This window comes from Capricornis sumatraensis, chromosome 3 (assembly GCF_032405125.1).
Source record: "Capricornis sumatraensis isolate serow.1 chromosome 3, serow.2, whole genome shotgun sequence".
In the NCBI taxonomy this organism is placed as follows: Eukaryota; Metazoa; Chordata; class Mammalia; order Artiodactyla; family Bovidae; genus Capricornis; species Capricornis sumatraensis.
The window spans coordinates 13,758,492-13,782,582 of NC_091071.1; the positions used below are offsets into that span (position 1 = coordinate 13,758,492).

A 24,091-nucleotide genomic window follows, 5' to 3' on the forward strand; every position below is an offset into this window, starting at 1 on the left:
GGGCGTGCTCAGTCCATGGGGTCGAAAGAGTCGGACGTGACTTAGTGACTGAACGACAAAATAAACAAACAAAACAGGCTAGGAGGAAACAAAAAACTTCTGTGGAAAGGAGCACATAGTATTTATAACCAATCTTCATTTCATTGTAGCTGTTATCTATAGCCACTTTGAGCTGATAAACACAAGGAAACTTTATTTTATTAAAATTCATGCGTTTCTTCAAACATTTACTAAGTAATATGTGAAGAGATGTCCAATTTATAGAGTTTCTCTAACACATAGTGACTGTCTTATTAATAGCAAAAACACAAAGCAAACAAAATAACAAGCACAAGTGGAAGAAGTGAAAGAAAGAGAATGAAGCTCACACATAGTTTCGATGAAGATGCTCCAAAGTAAACACACGCAGGGACAAATTCTGCGGTGGTGGAGGAGGTGTGGGAAGTTAAATGTTAATTGTGTCATAGTTAAAAATGGAACCAAGCTCTGTCTTCTTACAATAAGCCTGCTGGCAGGGAGTAAGCTTTGAATTAACTGTATGTATCAAAAAAGAAAAAGTATAAGATTTTAAATGTAAACTTAAAAACAATTGACAAGAAAATCGTGTAGAGGTGAACTGAAGATGAAGCTAAGAGCGAGTCAGTCTACAAAGGGCTATACACTTGACTCTACACCATCTAATACACTCATAAAGAGGGAGACAGTTTTAGGATGCAAACACCCACAAAGGAAAGGACCCACTAGGTTCAGGGGACTTCCCTCATGTTCCAGTGGCTAAAAATCTGCCTTGTGATGAAGGGGACACGGGTTTGATCCCTGGTCAGGGAACAAAGAACCCACATGCTGTGGGGCAATGAAGCCCCCATGAAGCAACTACTGAGCCCGTGTGCTCTGGAGCCTGCATGCCACAATTAGCTTGCACACCGCAGCTAGAGTCTGTGCACCCACATGCCGCAAGTAAGACCACATGCAGCCAAATAAATAAATAGAAGGAAAAAAACAACAATTGGGTTCAGCATTGTGGAACATCAACCTTAACACCTCCCTTACTCTACCACAGTCTGCTTTGAGCATGCTGTCTCAAGGAGGTCTTTGACACCTTAGCCCAGAACAGTTTACAGGAAGGAACGACATGCAGTGGTCTAGTGGGACAGCATTATCCAAGTGCAATGGGCCTTCCTGACGGCAGGGCTGAATGTCAGCATAGATCATGCAGTCTCCAGAATTAAGAGTCCTAAACTCACATGTCTGCAGGAGCCAAGGATATGATGCGAGTCAAACAAGCCACTTCTAAACGAAAAGGAGGTTCTCTGGACACCGAACCACAGACCGTGTGTGAAACATGCAAGAATACTCTTGCCTTACCCCAAGCAATAGGCTTCCATTTTTCTGGTATGCGGTGTTCTGTCTGCCTTCCGTTGTTTCATGCCTGTTAGAAATGCTGACAGAAATTTCTCTGCTGTAAGGGATTCAACAGTGCACTCCTCTGACAAGTAGCAGATGACACTCAGCCTCAGGGCCGAGGAGACAGCCAAGTGGTGGAGAGCATGGCAAACTGAAAAGTACAGGCTTCATGGAACAGACAATGAAGTGTCTTGGTGTGATACTGTCAGATAGGAAGAAACAGACACTTGGTCTTTGTCCCTAATCTCCGGCACAGAGCTCCTAATTTTGGTATTTCTCGAGTGACAGAGGTGAGAGAAGTGTTTTCTGTTATCTCTAATGAGCCCCTCTCCACCAAACAAGAATTTATATTAATGAGGTGACTCTTGGTGGGCTCCTGGACAGCTTGAGGACAGGTGGCTGGTGCCAAAAGAACCAACCCAGTGATTAGAGGGTTGGCACTTTCAGCCCCACCCACAACCTCTACAAAAGGGAGACGAGCTAGATAAGAGGCTGAGTTCATCACCAAAGATCGATCACGATGATTTCAATCGATCCTGTTTCCCAGCTGGCGCTAGTGGTAAAGAACCTGCCTGCCAGTGCAGGAGACCCAAGAGACATGGCTTGAAATTCCGTGGATGGGCTGGGAGGCCCGCTCATCTTGGCTGCCTTTGCTAGTCTCAGTTGGCACACCTGCTGGACTGGCTGGTGTATAATGGCCTCAGCTGGGACAGCTGGGGCCTCTGTGTGTGCAGCCTCTTATCCCCCAGCAAGTCTGAAGTTGATCACACGGTGGCAGGGTTTCAGAGAGCAGCAAGAAAGGGCAAGCCTCGATGCACAGACATTATTCAAGCCTCTGCTGTGTCACCTTCGCTCACTTCCCTTTGGCCAAAGCAAGTCACGTGGCCAAGCTTGGAGTCAGTGGGGGGGACACTCAGAGCTACAGTACAAAGGATCATGGATACAAGGAGAGGGAGAACTTATGGCCATCCTTTGCAGTCTACTGTAGCGCAAAACAGACTGTACTTTGTACCCTGTACAAGGAGGATGGCCTTGAACCTACTGGGACTCAGTGTTTTTCAGGAATTTTTTTAAAAAAAATCAGAGCTATATTGGAAGGCCTGGAGGGTTCTTAAGACTGGAAATCTCAAACTGGCAATTGATAAGGAGTAGGTTTTATTTGTCCTGAACCATGTTTAGAAACTTTGGGGGGGGGCAACATTTAAAATCCTGAGATTTTGCATAAAAGAGATTTCTTTTGGAAACCTTTGTAAAAAGAGACAATCTGGCAAAAATTGCCAAGCAACAAGTATGAAGTGCTGTTTTTATGACATTAAATCACTTCAGAACACACTTATCTGGTTTTTCATTCACAACACTGTTGACACCAGATGTGTGGTTCCTCTCCACACCAAGGAGTCCTGTAGTTCTCTGCAGACACCAGCTAGGTGTCCTGTGTTCAATTCTATTCTGACAGTAAATCCCTGGAGTCAGCACAGACCTCCCGGGTCAGGACTCAGTCCCAAGCCGCCCCTACTTCTGACACCAGGCACAGTCCCATCTGCCACCCGTGCTTCTGATCACCTGCCTGTGGATCTGAGTGCCCTGTGACTCCCTCCTCGGGGTTGATAATCTGCTAGAACAGCTCTCAGAGCTCAGGGAAAACAGGTTGCTTTCTATTACTAGTTTATTTTCAAGATTTCAACTCAGAAAACTGCCAGATAAAAAGATGAGGGGGAAAGGGCACTGGGCCTCTTTACTCTTTCCAGAAGCATCAGCTTCCCACCACCTGAAGTGTTCATTGATCTGGAAACCAAATGAATGGTGGCGAGTTTGAGTGACTCACTCCCAAGGAAAATGATTACAGCAGAAGCTATCTGAGGCATGCTATGGTACCTCAGTTTCATGCCTTTCAAAAATACTATTATAAAAACACTTGCTTTTGTGGAACTAAGAGGACTTTTTCTCAAGAGAAGGGTTTTTTGTTGTTGTTTAATCATCAACAGCTCTATCATTAAGTGTCACATTCTTGTCACTTTTATTAGCCGCCATGTTGACAAACAAAAACATAAAGCTTTCTCACCTGCCTAAGGTGTTTTTTCCTATCTTCCATAAATCTTCAAGGACCACTCACTGTGAAAACTCCCTTCTGTGGGAGAACTGTCAGCAAGGAGCCCTATGCTTTGGAGCTGGAGGGAGAACTGAGATCCTCTTAAAGAAAAGTTAAGTATCCTGAAAAGGCGCACTAGCTTGAATGTAATGCTTGTATGTGGGTCAAGGGAAGACCAGCTAACAAAGTCAAGAGTTTCTTTGAAAGATACCAGAGTACGGGTGATCCCTCTACTGTACAGAGCTCCACTAACCGAGCAATCAACCTGGCTGGGATTTTCCCAGTCATCAGCTGAGTCCTCTCCTATGCAGAGCTCACAGAGCCATCCAGTTTGCCAAGCTTATCTATCTATCATGCCTCAATGACACCTTTTTTTTCCTCTTCCTTTTTTATTTTTTAAATTATGAAAGTATGAAAACACATATACAGCAGACTTGGAAAACACAGAACAAAGTTACATATAGTTCCACTATATATTACAATTATTTTTTTTAAGTAGAAAAATTAAGACTTTTTAGTTAGAGTTTCAATATCAAACTCTCAAAAACTAACAGAATAAATAGACAGAAAAGGGAAAGGATATGGTAGATCCAAAAAGCACCTTGGACCAACTCAACATAATTAAGATTTATACAATTTTCACACAAAAGTAGGATATAAATTCAAGTTCCCATAGACTATAAACTGGGAGAAACTGGAATATATCCAAGGACATAAAACAAGGCACAACAATTTCATGGTCTAAAGGTACTGAAATCACAGAGTCTGTTCTCTTACCACTGTGGAATTATGTTAGAAATTAGTATCAAAAGATATCTGGAAACAATCCACATACTTTCAGGTGCAATGTCAATGACGCCTTTTTGAAGACTCCTCATTCTGTCTTCCCTTCATCCTTACAACTCTTAAACAAACCTTACCATCTCCTATCCAGTTTCCTGTTTCTTGGCCCGCCCATTTTATACAAACAAGCCGGCAGATTACTCTGCAGAAAGCAAGATTTTCCTAAAGAACAGCATTTGAAGTCATCGCCCCAACCTATTCAACTTGGTTTTCAGCTGCCAGGCTCCTTCGCACCCTCTGTGGTCCAAATCAACTATATTTACATAGTGGTATCCCAAAGACCCCAATTCTGTATCTTTCTCAGGTAGTTCTTATTAAAAACCAACAATTTCCTATCTCCCCAAGTACCAATCCCAGCCATATTTTTTTAAATTTATTATATTTTTTTTAAATTGGGCTACCCTGGTAGCTCGGTTGGTAAAGAATCCGCCTGCAATGCAGGAGACCCTGGTTCAATTCCTAGGTCGGGAAGATCTGCTGGAAAAGGGATAGGCTACCCACTCCAGTATTCTTGGGCTTCCCTTGTGGCTCAGCTGGTAAAGAATCCGCCTGCAATACAGGAGACCTGGCTTCAATCCCTGGGTTGGGAAGATTCCCTGGAGAAGGGAAAGGCTATTAAAAACCTAACAGTTTCCTATCTCCCCAAGTACCAATCCCAGCCATACTGTTATAATTTATTTTTTTTAATTGGAGGATAATTACTATCTCGCTTTATCTTACTGTTTGCTGAACCCAGTGCAGGCAAGGTATGAGCAGGGAAGCTGGAAGAAGATGCAAGGAGCCAGAGGAACTGCAGACATGCTTTACTGGCTCATGGCTGATGCAGCAACAACTCAACTCAGCGCAACTCTACTCTGCCTTCAAGAAATTTTCAGGTGGTGCTTACACAGGACCACACCACCATGAACATGCCCAGTGCCACAAATGATCCCAGATAGTAGGACGTGAGTGGAGTGGGGCAAGAGAGCCTGACCACCGCCACCTGGCCAATTGCTCTCTCCCTACAATTACTTCACAATATCTTGTTGGTTTCTGCCATACATCAACATGAATCAGCCATAAGTATCCACATGTCCCCTCCCTCTAGAAACTCCCTCTAGGCTGTCACGGCCATATTTTGAGACCCAAATTTAATAAGCCTTCTCAGAGAAGTTTTTACCCCACTTCTCCCATCTAAAAAAAAAAAAAAAAGAATTACTTCTCTGTTGAACTCCCCCAGCAATTTTTTTTTTTGCCTCTATTCTTTAAACAAATGTTATCTTTCCCAATAGAACTGATGTTTAGGAGCAGGTGCTCTGACCCCTCAAAGCCAACATTTATACATAGTTAGAAATGAGTAAATCCTTTCTGAATCAATACCTGTTAGTTTTACTTCTTAGTCAAACACAGATTCAAGAAGCATCATCTTGACAGGCGAGACCACTCACCTGATTTCTGCAGGGAACTGTGCATTTGTGACCAGGAAACTGGAGATTTTACACTCATGAAGGAGCTTCAAAAACTTGTTGATTTCTGGGTACATGATGGGTTCTCCCACGAGAGACAAGGCACAGTGCTTTACTGTCATTCCTTCTTCAAAGCGTTCTTCTTTGACACCTGGCACTCCTGGAAGACAGTGGAAAGGACCGAGTCCAATAAGGTACAAATAGAGGATGTCGCTTTTATTTTCCGTAATTAAAAAATTTTTAATTTTTCTTAATGGTTCTTTGATTTTAGAGGGAAAATTCATTTCTGATACCAGCCAAATAATACAAAACAAGGGCTGGCAGGGGGGACCCTTAAAATTATTGAAAGTGAAAGTTAAGTCACTCAGTCGTGTCAGACTCTTTATGACCCCCATGGACTGTAGCCTGCCAGACTCCTCCATCCATGGGATTTTTCCGGCAAGAATACTGGAGAGGGTTGCCATTTCCTTCTCTGGGGGATCTTCCCGACTCAGGGATCAAACCCAGGTCTTCCATATTGCAGGCAGACTCTTTACCGTCTGAACCACGAGGCAGTCCTGAAAAGGATGATCTGCCCTCTGAGATTCGATCTCAGGACCTTCAGAGTATGAGACCGACGTGCTGCCTACTGCACTAAGAAGGCAGACATAAACTCCCTTCTCCAGGGGATCTTCACAAGCCAGGGATGAAACCCAGGTCTCCTGCATTGCAGACAGATTCTTTACCAGCTGAGCCACATTAAGTCAGAAAAGAAGAGAAAAACCTAAAATTATTAAACCAGCAATCTCATCCCTGGCTTTAATACTATTCAAATTACATCAATAAAGCAGGCAAAACTAATTTTATTATTAGCTAATTATTTGGAACACAGAATACATTACTTCCCATAATTTGCTTAGCTCTGCATTCCATCATGTTGGTCTAAGAAAATGAACTCAGTATAGCTACTTAAGGCAAGTGAAGTGAAAGTCGCTCAGTTGTGTCCAACTCTTTGCGACCCCATGGACTGTGTGTAGTCCACGGAATTCTCTAGGCCAGAATACTGGAGTGGGTAACCTTTCCTTTCTCCATGGGATCTTCCCAACCCAGGTCTCCCGCATTGCAGGCAGATTCTTTACCAGTTGAGCCACAAGGGAAGCCCAAGAATAGCCTCTCCTATACCAATCATTGCCTCCCTTCATCCCTCAAGTATTTTGAATTAAGAGCGTGGAAAAGTAAAGCCGCCAAGATCCAGCACCAAAGATTCTATGTAACTGGAGTGGGTGCAAGCCAGGGTCATGGGAGCTTTAACAGTTTCCCAGGTGATTCTAATGTGCAGCCAAGGTAAAAAACCACTGCACAGAGACTTCCCTGGTGGTCCAGTGGCTAAGACTCCACGCTCCTAATGCAGGAGGCCCAGGTTCCATCCCTGGTCAGGGAACTAGATCCAATATACCACAAATCAGACACGGTGGAGCCAAACAAATAACTACCTTTTCTTTTAAAATTTCTATCAGTTAAAAAAAAAATCTATCAGTTTAAAGCAATTTTTAAAAAAAGAAAACCACTGCATAAACCAGCAGTCTCCAAACTCAGAAATACACTGGAATCACCTGGGACTATCTTCAACGTTCCAAACTCCAGGCCACAGCCCAAGCCAATAAAATCACCATCTGGGGGAGAGGCCTGGGCATCAGGAGTTTTTGAAGCTCCCCAGGTGATCTCAATGTGCAGTCAAGCTTGGGGAACCACTGGCACACACCATGGATTTCCACTGTAGTTAGACGTTGAGAAATAACCTAAAGAATTTTTTAAAAATCTCAGCATCCAGGCAGTATCCCAAGCCAATTAAACCTTGATCTTTGGGGATGAGCTTGAGACATTTGTATTTATTAAATGCTCCCCATGTAACTTGAGTGGACCGCATAGGTCAAGCAGTACTGCTTTTGACTCAGTGCAGAAAGCATTCATGGGGAAAAAGAAAAAAAATTATTTTTAATAAATAGAAAGCATTCATTAGCATCGTTCAATCTAACACGAATTGGGAAGGCTTGGAAAGAGCATAAGAAGGCAAATAAAAATAATCTTTCTTTACTTGAGACATTTCTGTCCATTATCTCTAGGTTCTTTTTTATTATTATTTATTTATTTTTCATTGGAGAATAATTACAATACTGTGTTGGTTTCTGCCATACAGCAACATGAATCAGCCACAGGTATAAATATGCCTCCTCCCTCTTGAACTTCCCTCTCACCTCCCACTCCACCCCAGCCCTCTAGGTTGTCACAGAACACTGGATTTGAGTTCCCTGCATTACACAGCAAATTCCCACTGGATATCTGTTTTACATATGGTAATGTCTCCCTGGTGGTCTAGTGCTTATGATTTGGTGCTCTCTCTAGGGTCTTCATTTTTTTTATATTTATTTATTTTTAATTGATTGACGATTGGTTTGCAATATTGGTTTGATTTCTGTCATACATCATGAATTAACCGTTCAATCACGTCTGACTCTCTGTGACCTCATGGCCTGCAGCACGCCAGGCTTCCCTGTCTTTCATCATCTCCCAGAACTTGCTCAGACTCATGTCTGCTCCGTCAGTGATGCCATCCAACCATCTTATCCTCTACTGTCCCCCTCTCCTCCTGCCTTCAATCTTTCCCAGGGTCACAGTCTTTTCTAATGAATCGGTTCTTTGCATCAAGTGGCCAAAGTATTGGAGCTTCAGCCTCAGCATCAGTCCTTTCAATGAATATTCAGAACTGATTTCCTTTAGGATTGACTGGTTTGAGCTCCTTGCAGGCCAAGGGAGTTAACTATAGGTATACATATGTCCCCTCCCTCTGGAATCTCCCTTCCAGCTCCAGCCCATTCCCACACCTCTAGGTTATTACAGAGCCCCAGTTTGAGTTCCCTGAGTCATACAGCAAATTCCCATTGGCTATCTATTTACATATGTTAGCGTATATGCATCCATGCTACTTTCTCCAAGTACTTTTCGAAAAATACATTCTTTCTAAAGAGTACAATATTCCTCATCAAGATTAGAAGTGAGGAGGAGCATATCCATACACCTTCTCAGTCATTTCTTAGTCACCTCTGAAATGTAGTTTTCTTCACTATAAGCAGTATTTACCCCAAAGAATGTTTGTTAGAATTAAATGAGATAATGCCTGGAAAGGCTTTAGCAGACGGCCTAGCACACACACAAAAAATTCATTAAGGACGTTGTTTTTATCATCACCTTTATCGTGGTTTCTTAAAATAATTAACTCCCTGTAACTATCGCCTTAAGGAACAACAACAAATCTGGAGAAAATAAAGTTAGCTTTCACTGCTTGCTTGTGCTTTAGTTTCCAGGAGGTGACTTTATTTTACACACACACTCACACACAATCTACTTGGAAATAAGCAAGTGCAAGTAAACACCCAAGCCATCAAAATCAACATAATACAGGCTAAAATCAGAACAATCTAAAAGTGGCAGGTTTTATCTTCTTTTATGACTATCTAACTGCAATTCTAAGAATGTATTTCATGTCAGTATTGGAGATGGATAATTTTTTAAATTACTGAAATCTAAAATCTTAAGTGAACCAAGGTTTTAAATAAAACTTGATACTTAACTCACTCTGTGTTGCCAAGACAACTCAGCATTAAGTATAAAATTTTCTTTTTGTAAAAAAAAGAAAGAAACATCATTAATCTCCCCATGAGGAGAAGAGTTGAAGGGAAGATTTAATCTGAAGTGGCAAAATTAACCTAAAACTCAGAAAGAAGAATGAGTACTGCAAGGCAGTCAGATGCACTGGAAGTCAGATGCCCCAGGTTCAAACTCTGGCTCTAGCAGAGGGGGATCTGTGTCCTGAGTCAAGCCACTCATCCCCTCCACACCTATTCCCTGATGTATAACATGGGGAATTCACACACACACACACACACACACACACACAGAGTTGTGAGAATTCAATGAAATAAGCCACATGAAATAACTAGTTTGGTACCAAGCCCAGCACATAAGCATCCTTTTAAAATCTTAACTGCAAATATTTTATTATGATAATTATTTCATGAATTGTACTATAAATTCAATTATTTTCTATTTTTAAAAAAATGGTAATTCCATTCAATTCAACATACAGTTGATCTTTGAACAACAAGGTTTGGAAGAGTGCAGGCCCATGTGTATGTGGTTTTTTTCTACACACACACATACATACATACATATATATATATATAGTTCTTTTATATACATATATATAATTTTTGGAAATTTCTATTTATATAAAAGTTTTTGAAGATTTGTGACAATTTGAAAAGTCTCACAGATGCACCCCAAAACACGGTAATATCCAAAAAAATTGAAAACTTAGGTGTATCCTGAATGCATAAAATACATGTAGATACTATTCCATCATTTACTATCATAAAATATACATGCATTTTTTTAAGTTAAAATGTATCAAAATGTACTCCCACAAACAGACCTCGTATAGCACCACTCCCAGTTGACAGAAATGTAAACAGAGGTAAAGATGAAGTATAGACTGTAACACTGTAAAACTTCCCTAGCACCTCCTGTTGCTAGGGTGCTGAGCACAAGTGCTGCAGGTGTCTGTCTGAAACTCCACCTGAGGTTCATCATCATGTGAGCAGTTGTCTCTCTAGTCACTTTCACTGCAGTACAGGTTTGAAGTTCGCTCATAGTTTTCACCATGTTTAGTGCAACACCGTGAACCTTGAATAACAGCATGGACCCATATGACATGTGATGCTGGAAGAGCTCCCAAGAAGCAGAGAAAAGTGACAAAAGGGTAAATGGCTTGATACGCACCAAGAGTCAAGTCCGCAGCTGCGGCTGCCCACCACTTCAAGACAAATGAGTCCAGCGGAAGGGCCATTGTAAAAAAAGAAAAAGAAAAGGAAATTCATGAAGCTGTCGCTGCAGCTACAGCAGGTGTGAAAACCTTGAGCTTTTTGTAAAATGCCTTTTTATCTCGTATTGAAAATGCAGCTTTTATGTGTGGGGCAGGATTGTTATAAGAAAGACATACTTATAGACGAATATGATTCAAAAGGTGAAGTCATTATATGACAACTTAGAGCAAGAGGAAGGTGAAGGATCTAAAGCTGGAGAATGGAATGCCAGCAAAGGATGGTTTGATGATTTTAAAAAGAGGTCTGACTTTTAAAATGTCAAGATAACAGGAGGAGCAGCTTCTGCCAACCAAGAGGCAGCAAAGGAATTCCCAGCAAAGAAAATCACGGAGAAGAAAGGATACCTGCCTGAACAGGTTTTTAATATAGTCAAAAGTGCCCTATGCTGGGGTGCAAAGAAGGCTTCAAAGGACATTTTATTAGTAAGAAAGAGAAGCCAGCACCAGCATTTAAGACAGGAATGGGCAGGCTAATGCCATGGTGCTAGGCAAATGCAGTCAGGTTAATGATTAAGACTGCTCTTCTCTATAAACTTGTTAACCCCTGAGCCTTGAACGAGTAAGATAAACACCAGCTGCCAGCCTTCCGGTTGTACAAAAAGAAGGTGTGGACAATGGGAAGACTTTTTCTGGATGGTTCCATAGATGCTCTGTTCCTGAAGTCAGGAAGTACCTTGCTGGTAAAGGGACAGTCTTTTAAAGTTCTTTTGATATTGGACAATGCCCCATATTGGACAATGGCCAATCCAGACCCCATGAGTTCAACACCACAGGCACCAAAATGGTTTACTTGCCCCCAAACACAACGTCTCTAATTCAGCCTCTAGACTGGGGGTAAAGACCTTGGGCTTCCATGTGATGCTAGCGGTAAAGAACTGCTGGCCGATGCAGGAAACATAAGAGATGAAGGTTTGATTTCTGGGTCAGGAAGATCCCCTGGAGGAGGGCATGGCACCCCACTCCAGTATTCTTGCCTGGAAAATCCCCAGGGACAGAGGCGCCTGGCTGGCTGCAGTCCATGGGGTCGTAAAGAATCGGACATGACTGAGTGACTGAGCGTGCACGCATGCACTTTACATCACTGAAAGATGCTCAAGCAGAAACTTAAGATTCCAGAATTTTTATCCTAAGGTCATAGCAATAAGCTGAATAACCCAGAAAAATGGCATAAGGTTCAACACAGAGTATTCCTATTTCTTTGTTTTTTTTTTTTTTGGGGGGGGGGGCATTGGTTAATAATGAACTTTTATTCTTTTAATACTTTCTTATGCCTTTTTTTTATTGAGGTATAATTGACAAATATGAGTATTCCTATTTCTAAAGACTGTATCAACTGGAAATAAAGCATTCTTTCTTCTCAAATAATGATACAGTTCCTGGCCAAGATCTTCCTAAGAACCCTTCTGGCTGAAAGTCACATACAACAGATCTTTGATCCAGCCACTTCTATTGGGATGTTCATTTCATAAACAAGCTTCAGAAAACAATTAGCAGATGGTATTCTCTTCCTGGCTTCCCCCACATTCCTTTTGGATGTGTACTTTAGCACACCTTGTTCCTGAGGCCCATCTATTAGAGACCCTTTATTTTTTGCATTAAACAATAGATTAAAACACCTAGCAACAAACGATGTCTTCTTCATCCTTGCACTTTCAGCACTGAGCACATTCCTCCCAAAGAGTGTTCACTCACTCAATCTCAGCTGAACTGATGGGAAACTGAGCTAAAGAAACCTGAACCTGAGACTTCCACGGTGGTTGAGTGGCTAAGACTCCACCCTCCCAAGGCAGGGGGCCTGGGTTCACTCCCTGGTCAGGGAACTAGAACCCACACGCCGCAATGAAAACAGAAGATCCTGTGTGCCGGAACTAAGACCAAGCATAGACAAATACATAAACTTAAGAAAAAAAACCCATTCTCTGAAGCCTGTGTCTCCCTGCCATGGTGTTATTTGGAGGGGGGCAGTGAGCATTTTGAAAAGATGCTGAGTTGCACTTTAATCCTGACCCACTTGTGATCAGTATAAAGTTAATTGTACATTGTGCATATAAAGGGGAAAGCTAATAAAGGTCATAGGAAGAAGACTGGTTAATGATCAATGAAATAACTGAAAAGACAATGATTACCCTTGAGACAGAACAGAAGCACAAAAAGGAAATGCTGAAAAGATCAGAATGTCTTCAAAATGCGCTGAAGGCTGGCCACTGAGCCAAAAGCTGGACGTAAGTGTTCGTAAGTCTTAGTCGCTCAGTCGTGCCCAACTCTTTGTGACCCAATGGACTGCAGCCCACCAGGCTGCCTGTGTCCAGGTAAGGATACTGGAGTGGGTTGCCATTTCCTTCTCCAGGGGATCTTCCCAACCCAGGGATCAAACCCGGGTCTCCTGCATTGTAGGTAGATTCTTTACTGACTGAGCTACAAGGGAAGCCCCAAAAGCTGGAAACTCAGAGGCAAAAACAATACCCACAACAAGCCTCATCCCATACAGAAATCAGGTCATCGAACGACTGGGCCAGACCGAGGGGAGAGAGTCAGTGATCAGCGTGGGGTGGGAAAGCACCCAAAGAAACAAAGGACTCCACAGCAGAGTGAGGGGAAACATCAGTGAGCTAAAAGAGTGAGGTCTACGGAGAGGCGGGAGTGGAAAAATATAACTAAGAAGGAAACGGCTGCAAACCTTTGAAAATTGCCTGTAACTTCCAACTTATGAGTCCTGTTTCCTAAATTTCTGTTGAAATCTGAAATTCATATTCCTCCAGATATAATGCTATTAAAACGGAGATGAAGTTACCATTCAAAACCCCACCCCCCGCCAACATCAAATTAATCTGTAATATACCTAAACAATGAACTTCCCAGGTGGCACTAGTTGTAAAGAACCCACCTGCCAACACCGGAGATGTGAGACACTCAGGTTCGATCTCTGGGTCAGGAAGATCCTCAAAGAGGAAATGGCAACCCACAGCAGCACTCTTGCCTGGAGAATCCCATGGCTACAATCCATTAAGTCACAAAAAGTCAGACACGACTGAAGCAACTTAGCAGCACATACCTAAACTATAGCACTACCACATCCATTTCAATATCACCTAATCAAATTCAATTTTTTTTTCCTATAGGAAAATGTATCCCAAATTCCAACTAAGGAAACCAGAAACACACTTTTACTTTTGGCTTTTTTTTTTTTTGTAAGCCACAAGGGGACACAGGGTAATAACAACAGGGCTTTAACAGGGAAATTCTAAAATGGATGTGGAAGAAGAGAAAGCAGAACTAGTTTCCTGTAGGGCATCTGTGAGTAATTCTACATTTGAGATTAAGCCACTTCTCCATGCCAGTCTCTACTAAGGAGTTCTGATTTAAGGAAGACAGAGAATAGACTCTCCACCAGGGGCTAAAATGAAATCTAAGTGACACTCCTGCATCTTTAGCACCCAGAACTGGAATGTGTGTCAGAGCATCACCCAGGGGATGGTACTCAGTTCAGAAGAGGCAGAGTGACTTCATTAGCCTTGCCATCCTCACTCTGAAACTGACTATACAGAAAGGACAGTCATCTGCTTAATATTTACACCCTTAGAAATCGCTTCAAGAAAATTAGAGATACCAAGGGAACATTTCATGCAAAGATGGGCACAATAAAGGATAGAAATGGTATGGACCTAACAGAAGCAGAAGATATTAAGAAGAGGTGGCAAGAATACACAGAAGAATTGAACAAAAAAGATCTTCATGACCAAGATAACCTAGGTGTGATCACTCACCTAGAGCCAGACATCCTGGAACACAAAGTCAAGTGGGCCATAGGAAGCATCACTATGAACAAAGCTAGTGGAGGTGATGGAATTCCAGTTGAGCTATTTCAAATCCTAAAAGATGATGCTGTGAAAGTGCTGCACTCAATAAGCCAGCAAATTTGGAAAACTCAGCAGTGACCACAGGACTGGAAAAGGTCAGTTTTCAATCCAATCCCAAAGAAAGGAAATGCCAAAGAATGCTCAAACTACCACACAATTGCACTCATCTCACACACTAGCAAAGCAATGCTCAAAATTCCCTAAGCCAGGCTTCAACAGTACATGAATCGTGAACTTCCAGATGTTCAAGCTGGATTTAGAAAAGGCAGAAGAACCAGAGATCAAATTGCCAACATCCGCTGGATCATTGAAAAAGCAAAGAGTTCCAGAAAAACATCTACTTTTGCTTCACTGACCATGCCAAAGCCTTTCACTGTGTAGATCACAACAAACTGTGGAAAATTCTGAAAGAGATGGGAATACCAGACTACCTTAAGTGCTTCCTGAGAAATCTGTATGCAGGTCAAGAAGCAACAGTTAGAACTGGACATGGAACAACACACTGGTTCCAAATCAGGAAGGAGTACGTCAAGATTATATATTGTCACCCTGCTTATTTAATTTATATGTACATCATGAGAAATGCTGGGCTGGATGAAGCATAAGCTGGAATCAAGATTTCCAGGAGAAATATCAGTAACCTCAGAAATGCAGATGACACCACCCTTATGGCAGAAAGTGAAAAAGAAATAAAGAGCCTCTTGATAAAAGTGAAATAGAGTGAAAAAGTTGACTTAAAACTCAACATTCAAAAACTAAGATCATGGCATCTGGTCCCATCACTTCATGGCAAACAGATGGGGAAATAATGGGAACAGTGGCAGACTTTACTTTGGGGGGCACCAAAGTCACTGCAGATGGTGATTGCAGCCATGAAATTAAAAGACGCTTTCTCCTTGGAAGGAAAGTTATGACCAACCTAGATAGTATATTCAAAAGCAGAGACATTACTTTCCAAACAAAGGTCCGTCTAGTCAAGGCTATGGTTTTTCCAGTGGTCATGTATGGATGTGAGAGTTAGTCTGTGAGGAAAGCTGAGCACCGAAGAATTGATGCTTTTGAACTGTGGTGTTGGAGAAGACTCTTGAGGGTCCCTTGGACTGCAAGGAGATCCAACCAGTCCATTCTGAAGGAGATCAGCCCTGGGATTTCTTTGGAGGGAATGATGCTGAAGCTGAAACTCCAGTACTTTGGCCACCTCATGTGAAGAGTTGACTCTGGAAAAGACTCTAATGCTGGGAGGGATTGGAGGCAGGAGGAGAAGGGGACAACCGAGGATGAGATGGCTGGATGGCATCACTGACTCGATTGATGTGAGCTTGAGTGAGCTCCAAGAGTTGGTGATGGACAGGGAGGCCTGGCATGCTGCGATTCATGGGGTCGCAAAGAGTTGGACATGACTGAGTGACTTAACTGAACTGAAGGGAGTTCTCATTCTTAGTGAAAATATAATGAATCAGAGCTCCTTTCAGCCCATGTGCAGACCTATCTACTGCCCACCACACCTTCAAAAATACACTTGTTTTCTACTACTGTAAAGAAAAACTGATTTCCGTATTCCGAAGAGTGTCAGTATACAAGTATCAACCAGTTCCAATTTGAAAACCTTTCGAGAAAATTTATTGTTGATTAAATAAAGAGATGTTTTGCTGACATGGTAACATTTTGTCAAGGCAATTAATTACGGTATGCAAAAAGCATCCTTTGTGAGAATTACAAGGGCAAGGAAGATACTCTATAAAAGCTGTTTTTAAGGGTGAATGAATGGCAGCTGCTGTATTTCGGGGGTCACTCCCACCCTCTTAGCATTCTCACCCCTACTCAGGATTCACTTATTCACAGACATGCTCTGTTCTTTCTCCCTGCAATCTTGTATCTGTCCTTCCCCTGCAAGACAATATATATACTTTAAAACACTTTGTATCTTATGCCACAGGTACCTGAAGACAAACCGTCTGAGATGCCTACTGATTAAAGCAAGCACAAGGTTACTAACCAGGGACACCTTCCTGCACAGGACAAACCCTCCAACAAGCTAGGCAGACAACAAAGACTACGTGCTCACCGAGCTCACCTAACATATGTTATTAACGTTAAGAAAGGCAGCCTCATGATTTATTCATCTCTTATTTCCATTTAAAGTGCATTTACAAAAATGCTCCTGTCAGAAAAATCACTATCAAAACTCAGGTTGTCACTCTGTATCAAGGACATCTCGAGATGGAAAAATGCATGTCTACTGCTCAGGGCTGCTTTCACCCATACAAACTGCCTGGCACACAGTTTATTCAGGGAGCTTCCTAGATGTCCAGGAAACACACATCCTCGGCCATCACCCCATTATTTAAGGATTCAACTGCTTCTTTAAGCATGAAATAAAAACATACTGATTACACTAGAAAGGTAAAATTACTGGTGTTTGCCTGCTTCTGATATGACTATCTAGGATGGCTAATTTTACATGTCAACTTGACTGGGCCATGGTGCCCAGTTTGGTCAAATGTTATTCCGGATGTTGGATGGTGAAGATGTCTTCTGGATGAAACTAACATTTAGGTCAGTGGACTTTGGGTAAAGCAGACTGCCCTTTATAATGTGGATGAGCCTCATCAAATCAACTGAAAGCCTTAAAGAATAAAGGCTGACAGCCCTCAAGCAAGAAGGAATTCTGCAAGCAGACAGCCTCTGGATTTGAACTGCAACTCTTCCTTAAATCTCTAGCCTGCTGGTCTACTCCATCAGATTATTTTTATCTTTTTGATTGACCAAGCCTGTACAATTCCATGATCCAATTCTTTAAGCCAATCTCACTCTATCAATCTCTCTCTCTCCCTCTAAACACACCCACACAGCATCCTGGTGACTCTTTCTCTGGAGAACTCTGACTAGTAACTAAATATCCAAAAGAAAGTAAGACTTCGCCTTGAAATTTACTTAAAAGGCATATGGTTTATTTGAGGGTCAACGATCGATAATATTAACTAAATCAACAAAGAGTCTAAGAAAAGCTAGTAAATTCCTGATGTGGAGATTTACTATAGTGTTTTTCACTACACACTTTCATTTAATTTTCCAAAAGGCTGGTAAGAGACACTGTTTTTTCCAAATAAGAGAAAATGACTTGTTTCCAAAAAAAAAAAAAAATTCTTGAGACTAAAAACCAAGATGAAATGTTAAAATATTTATTAGCATCTCTGATGTACAAGTTGGCACATATATATATGCACACATATATGTATAGGGCAATTTTCCTTAGAAAACTCATAAAGACAATATAAATTTATAAATTACTTTTATAAAAATACCTTTATAAATTATTATTGCTCTTGAATCATTATTTGCATTACTTTCCCAATTTCTCCTAGGAAGTAGAATAGTAGTAAGAAATACCATGGTAAAAAACAAGAAATAGATTTGGTTTTTGCTCTGGTTCCTGGCACAAAGCTCCTATAACCCCTGGGATTTCCTGAGTGGTGGGAGTACCTTTTGTCATTCACAAAGATCCCTTTCGGGACTTCCCTAGAGGTCCAGTGGTTAAGACTCCATGCTTCAACTGCAGGGGACACAATGCCTGGTCAGGGAACTAAGATCCCATATGCCAGGCAGCGCAGCCAAAAAATAAATAAGGAGCCCCTTTTAAGTACACCTAAGTACATTTATGCAAATGGGGTGACATAGGGTAGGACTCCTAAATAGCCTCAGGATGGGGCTGGTCACCATAAAGACCAAGTGTTCAAAGGATTAGAATTTTCAATCATACCCATGGACTGGTGAGAAAGGGAAAGGGAACTGACAAATTAAGCTCTATAAAAACCTTTGAACATGATTTGATGAGCTTCTGGGTTGGTGGATGTATCCATGCGCCAGGAGGGTGGTGCACCCCAGTTCCAAAGGGACAGAAGCTCCTGGCCTCAGGACCCTTCCAAGACCGACCCTATACTTCTCCATCTGCCTGTTCACCTGTGGTCTCTATAATATCCTTTATAGCAACTGGTAAACATAAGTAGATGCTTTTCTGTTCTGCGAGCCACTCTAACAAACTAAGAATCTGAGGAGGTTGTGGGAACTTCCAATTTACAGCCAATCAGAAACACAGGTAACATCCCAGGCTTTCCAATGGCATCTGAAGTGGGGCACAATCTTACAGGACTGAACCCCTAACCTGCGGGTCTGATGTTATCTCCAGACAGTGCCAGGACTGAATTACATTTGTCGAACACCCAGGCAGTGTCTACTGAGACCTGGAGAACTGCTTGGTGAAGGAAAAACATCAGAAACAGTGTGATCTCAAGAAGCAGTGACCTGGCAGAACGATCTTCTCTGCATGAAAGGACTATCTGATCTTCAAAATGCTAATTACTGGGGTTTATAAAGACTCCCATTTACGATGCAAGAGTGCTGATGCCAAACCCACCTTGGCTGGAATTCACTTTTTTTGTTGTATATGAAAGGAAAGGAGAATAAAGGAGACAGGACTGACAAGTGGTGGGTGGAGACAGAGGCACGCACATTTAACAGGGAACCTAACACATTTCAGTCGATCACCTGCCGTTGTCTTTTAAAAGCCATTATTTTTTGGGGTTGGCCAAAAAGTTTCTTCAGGTTTTTCCTTAAGCTGCTACGGGAAAGCCCAAAGAACTTTCTGGTCAACCCAATACCCGTCCTCCATATCTATCTACAGTGGTGGGTCTCACAGTATAGTTCCCAGTTCAACATCAAGGTTACCAGAAAATGTGTAAGTGATGTACATTCTAGCTCCCTCCCTCAGACTTTCTGAATCAATCCCTGGGGAAGGAGATCGGGAATCACTATTTTAATGATCAATTCTGATGCACACTAAAGCTTAAGAACCAGCCATCTCCAATAGAGTCAGATACCTTGCACTGTGACACACAGCTAGATCAGGAAATTCTAGAAACTGAGTAGCAGAATTCTATACATCACTGTGGATCATGTGGAGGAAATCTGATTAAAATTAACCCTCCTTTTTTGTACAGCATTTATTCAAAAATGCCTTCCTAATACTATCTAACTGGTATTACTTATTAGTTGAATGATCTAAAATTATCAGTCGAATCACAAGGTTGCTTTGTATCCAACACAGAACAATAGCAAAAGTTTTTAGGAGGAATGATGATACATTCCCAGCCAAAATTTATAAGCTGAGTGCACTGTATTAAAAATAGCTAAGCTTTGAATTAATTTTTTAGTTCTCCCATCATATGATATATATAAAGTTATCAGTGAAAACTACAAAGGCCAAAGTATATATAGTATTTCTACAAAGTTTTCTATTTCCTACACGAGAATTTGCCAGCAGGGACAACATTCTGCCAAAGGAGGCAATTCCTCTGCCAATTTAATTCAGGCTATTAGCATTCCTTTGTAGAGGGAAGATAAATACCTTTAAACTGCTTGATCATGTTCTGATGGTTTTCAATGGCTTCCTTCAAGATCATTTCAGGCTGGTCCATCTTCCACCGCCATTCAGTACCCACTGGATTAGTGTGGTGCCTAGGAAAAAAAGAGGCAAAAGTTCTTTAGAACTCTGTTAAATCTCAGCTAGTCACCCGCTACGAGAGTCCATATAATTATAAAATCCAAGTTGGTTTTCCCCTAAAAGTTCAGCTATCTATAGCTATATTTTACAATTTATTTTGAGTCATGACATCTGGGAGAGACAGATAGATGGACAAGGGAAATGCTTGGCCAAGACTGAGGCTTAATCAGAACAATACAAAACATGTACCCCTCTCTCTCAGCCACACACCACCAGGCTAATAAGCATCCAGCAATGACCACCAGTACAATATTGTTTCAAGACTCTCTCTGAGAGGCAATGGGAAGACCTAAAGCTTAGGATGGATCAGACATGGAGGGAAAAACCTGCAGCAAACCTCAGGCAACACTCAAGGTATCTCTAAAGGACACCAGAAAGGAAAGGGGTGCCAATTTCCACACAAAAAAAACATTCATCTCAGTCTCTAACAATGTTGGACTTCAAAAAAAAAATAAGAGGCATGCAAAAACAGCAAGAAAACAATACATTTCCAACAGACAAAGCAATCAACAGAATCAAACTCTTCTGACATAAGGGGTGAAGGTATCTGACAGGTTATATTTTTAGAACTATGATTACTGTATGTTACAAGTCCTAAAAGAAAGAGATAAACAACATGCAAGACCAAATCGGTAAATTCAGCACAGAGATGAAAATTATAATCAAATAGAAATACTAAACATGAAAAAAATGGGACTTCCACCGGCTCAACAGTAAACTACAAAAGCTAAGGAAAGAGTAAAAAAAAAAAAAAAAAAAAGAAAACTTGGAGAGGACAAATAAGCCAACTAAAACACACATAAAATTTTACATGGGGGAAAAAAAAGACACAGCATCCAAGAGCTGTGGGACAATTATCAAAAGGTCCAAAATATACATAATTGGAATCCCAGAGCCAAAGTGTAATAATTAAAATCCCAGAAGGGAAACACAAAATAAAGTAGAAAAAGATGTAGAAAAATTACAGCCAACAATTTCCCGAAGTTAATGAGAAACAATTAACCACAGATCCAAGAAGCTTGCAGAACAACCAGAATATTTGAAGACAGTGTGAAAATACAGTATCTAAGCTAATGAAAACAAAAGAAAATCAGAAAATCTTCAAGTAAGAGAAAAAGGGCGCATTACTTAAGGACACAGATTTGTATTACTTCTGACAACTCATCAGAAAACAAGTAAGCCAGATGAAACTATAATGACCCCTGAAAGAATGCTTAAAGGAAATAAACTTGTCAACTCAGAATTCTATACCCAGTGCAAATATCTTTCCAAAAATGGAGTAAGAAAGACTTTTGCAGACAAAAATCTGAGAGTTTTCCTTGTTGGCAAATCTGTACTACAGAATACATTAAAGGGAATCATTCAGGCAAAAGAAATAGATACCAGATAGTAACTTAGATTACTCAAAGAAATGATAAGTGCTGAAAAAAGAAAAAAATATGGAAAAATAAAGTTTATTTTCCTTTTAATTACTCTAAAAACAACTGACAGTACAACTGAAAGACAGTACTGATATACTGTGTTTACAGCTTACATAAAAGTAAAATTTATGCCAACAGCAGCCAAAAACTATAATAGAAATAGCAAATACCCTGCTGTGAAGCTCTTACGCTACAAATCCCGAGACCACTGCACACAGGACTTTTCAACCTCAGCACAACTGACATTTTGAACTCAATAACTCTTTGCTGTGAAGGGCTGTCCTATGTGTTATAGGGTGTGTAAGAGCATCCCTGGCCCCTACCCACTAGATGCCAATAGCACCTCCCTCCATTAGAACAATCGAAAATGTCTCCAGACATAGTTAAATGCCCTAAGTTTCCCCTCGGGATGAAAAATAGAAATTTTGCCCCAGTTGAGAATCAATGATTTAACAGAATGTCTGAAAAGACATTTTTCAGTTTTTGTTTTTGTTTTTTTACTATATCCCTAGATAACTAGAAAAGGGAAACCATGTTAAAGAACTTTTGATGGGATGATGATACTAGATTCTTTTTTTTAGGCCTTTTTTTAAAAATAATATCTGTCAATCAAAGTAGGTATAAGATAAAACAATTATGGCTGAGATTTGCATCGAAATAGTGAGAACTAGGGTAGGTAAATGGACCATGACTGGAAACGTGTTAACAAATATACACAGAGATTCATTATACTATTCACTCTATTTTTGTTCAAAACATATCCATAATAAAAGTTCGAAGTACTCCCTAATATGATATGCTGAGAGGTTACATCACTTCTGTGGGGTTTTGTCCCAAAATCCAAATATACCTAACTAATACTCTTCAAAAGTGTAAAGGTCATGATAGACAAAGAAAGACTAAAGAATTGGAGATAACTAAAAGAGAAGACTCTACACATGGACATCACCAGATGGTCAACACCAAAATCAGACTGATTATATTCTTTGCAGCCAAAGATGGAGAAGCTCTATACAGTCAACAAAAACAAGACCAGGAGCTGACTGTGGCTCAGATCATGAACTCCTTATTACCAAATTCAGACTCAAATTGAAGAAAGTAGGGAAAACCGCTAGACCATTCAGGTATGACCTAAATCAAATCCCTTATGATTATACAGTGGAAGTGAAAAATAGATTTAAGGGCCTAGATCTGATAGATAGAGTGCCTGATGAACTATGGAATGAGGTTCGTGACATTGTACAGGAGACAGGGATCAAGACCATCCCCATGGAAAAGAAATGCAAAAAGGCAAAATGGCTGTCTGGGGAGGCCTTACAAATAGCTGTGAAAAGAAGAGAAGTGAAAAGCAAAGGAGAAAAGGAAAGATATAAGCATCTGAATGCAGAGTTCCAGAGAATAGCAAGAAGAGACAAGAAAGTCTTCTTCAGCGATCAATGCAAAGAAATAGAAGAAAACAACAGAATGGGAAAGACTAGAGATCTCTTTGAGAAAATTAGAGATACCAAGGGAACATTTCATGCAAAGATGGGCTCGATAAAGGACAGAAATGGTATGGACCTAACAGAAGCAGAAGATATCAAGAAGAGGTGGCAAGAATACACAAAAGAATTGTACAAAAAAGATCTCCACAACCCAGATAATCACGATGGCATGATCACTCATCTAGAGCCAGACATCCTGGATGTGAAGTCAAGTGGGCCTTAGAAAGCATCACTACGAACAAAGCTAGTGGAGGTGATGGAATTTCAGTTGAGCTGTTTCAAATCCTGAAAGATGATGCTGTGAAAGTGCTGCACTCAATATGCCAGCAAATTTGGAAAAAACAGCAGTGGCCACAGGACTGGAAAACGTTCGTTTTCATTCCAATCCCAAAGAAAGGAAATGCCAAAGAATGCACAAACTACCGCACAATTGCACTCATCTCACATGCTAGTAAAGTAAGGCTCAAAATTCTCCAAGCCAGGCTTCAGCAATACGTGAACTGTGAACTCCCTGATGTTCAAGCTGGGTTTAGAAAAGGCAGACGAACCAGAGATCAAATTGCCAACATCTGCTGGCTCATTGAAAAAGCAAGAGAGTTCCAGAAAAACATCTATTTCTGCTTTATTGACTATGCCAAAGCCTTTGACTCTGTGGATCACAATAAACTGTGGAAAATTCTGAGAGAGATGGGAATACCAGACTACCTAACCTGCCTCTTGAGAAATCTGTATGCAGGTCAGGAAGCAACAGTTAGAACTGGACATGGAACAACAGAATGGTTCCAAATAGGAAAAGGAGTACATCAAGGCTGTATATTGTCACCCTGCTTATTTAACTTCTATGCAGAGTACATCATGAGAAACGCTGGGCTGGAGGAAGCACAAGCTGGAATCAAGACTGCCAGGAGAAATATCAATAACCTCAGATATGCAGATGACACCACCCTTATGGCAGAAAGTGAAGAGGAACTAAAAAGCCTCTTGATAAAAGTGAAAGAGGAGAGTGAAAAAGTTGGCTTAAAGCTCAACATTCAGAAAACGAAGATCTTGGCATCCGGTCCCATCACTTC

The 24,091-nt window shown here is 41.0% G+C and overlaps 1 protein-coding gene across 1 annotated transcript in view; it reads right to left on the bottom strand.

Moving 5' to 3' along the window:
- LOC138076148 (S-adenosyl-L-methionine-dependent tRNA 4-demethylwyosine synthase TYW1) overlaps positions 1-24,091 on the bottom strand; it is a 140,268-nt gene that overhangs the window by 75,042 nt on the left and 41,135 nt on the right. Inside the window, exons 11-12 of the mRNA XM_068968376.1 lie at positions 19,961-20,070; positions 5,764-5,941 (exon numbers count right to left, since the gene is read on the bottom strand). Of these exons, the coding sequence (XP_068824477.1) occupies positions 5,764-5,941; positions 19,961-20,070 (288 nt within the window). The remainder of the gene's footprint in view (positions 1-5,763; positions 5,942-19,960; positions 20,071-24,091) is intronic.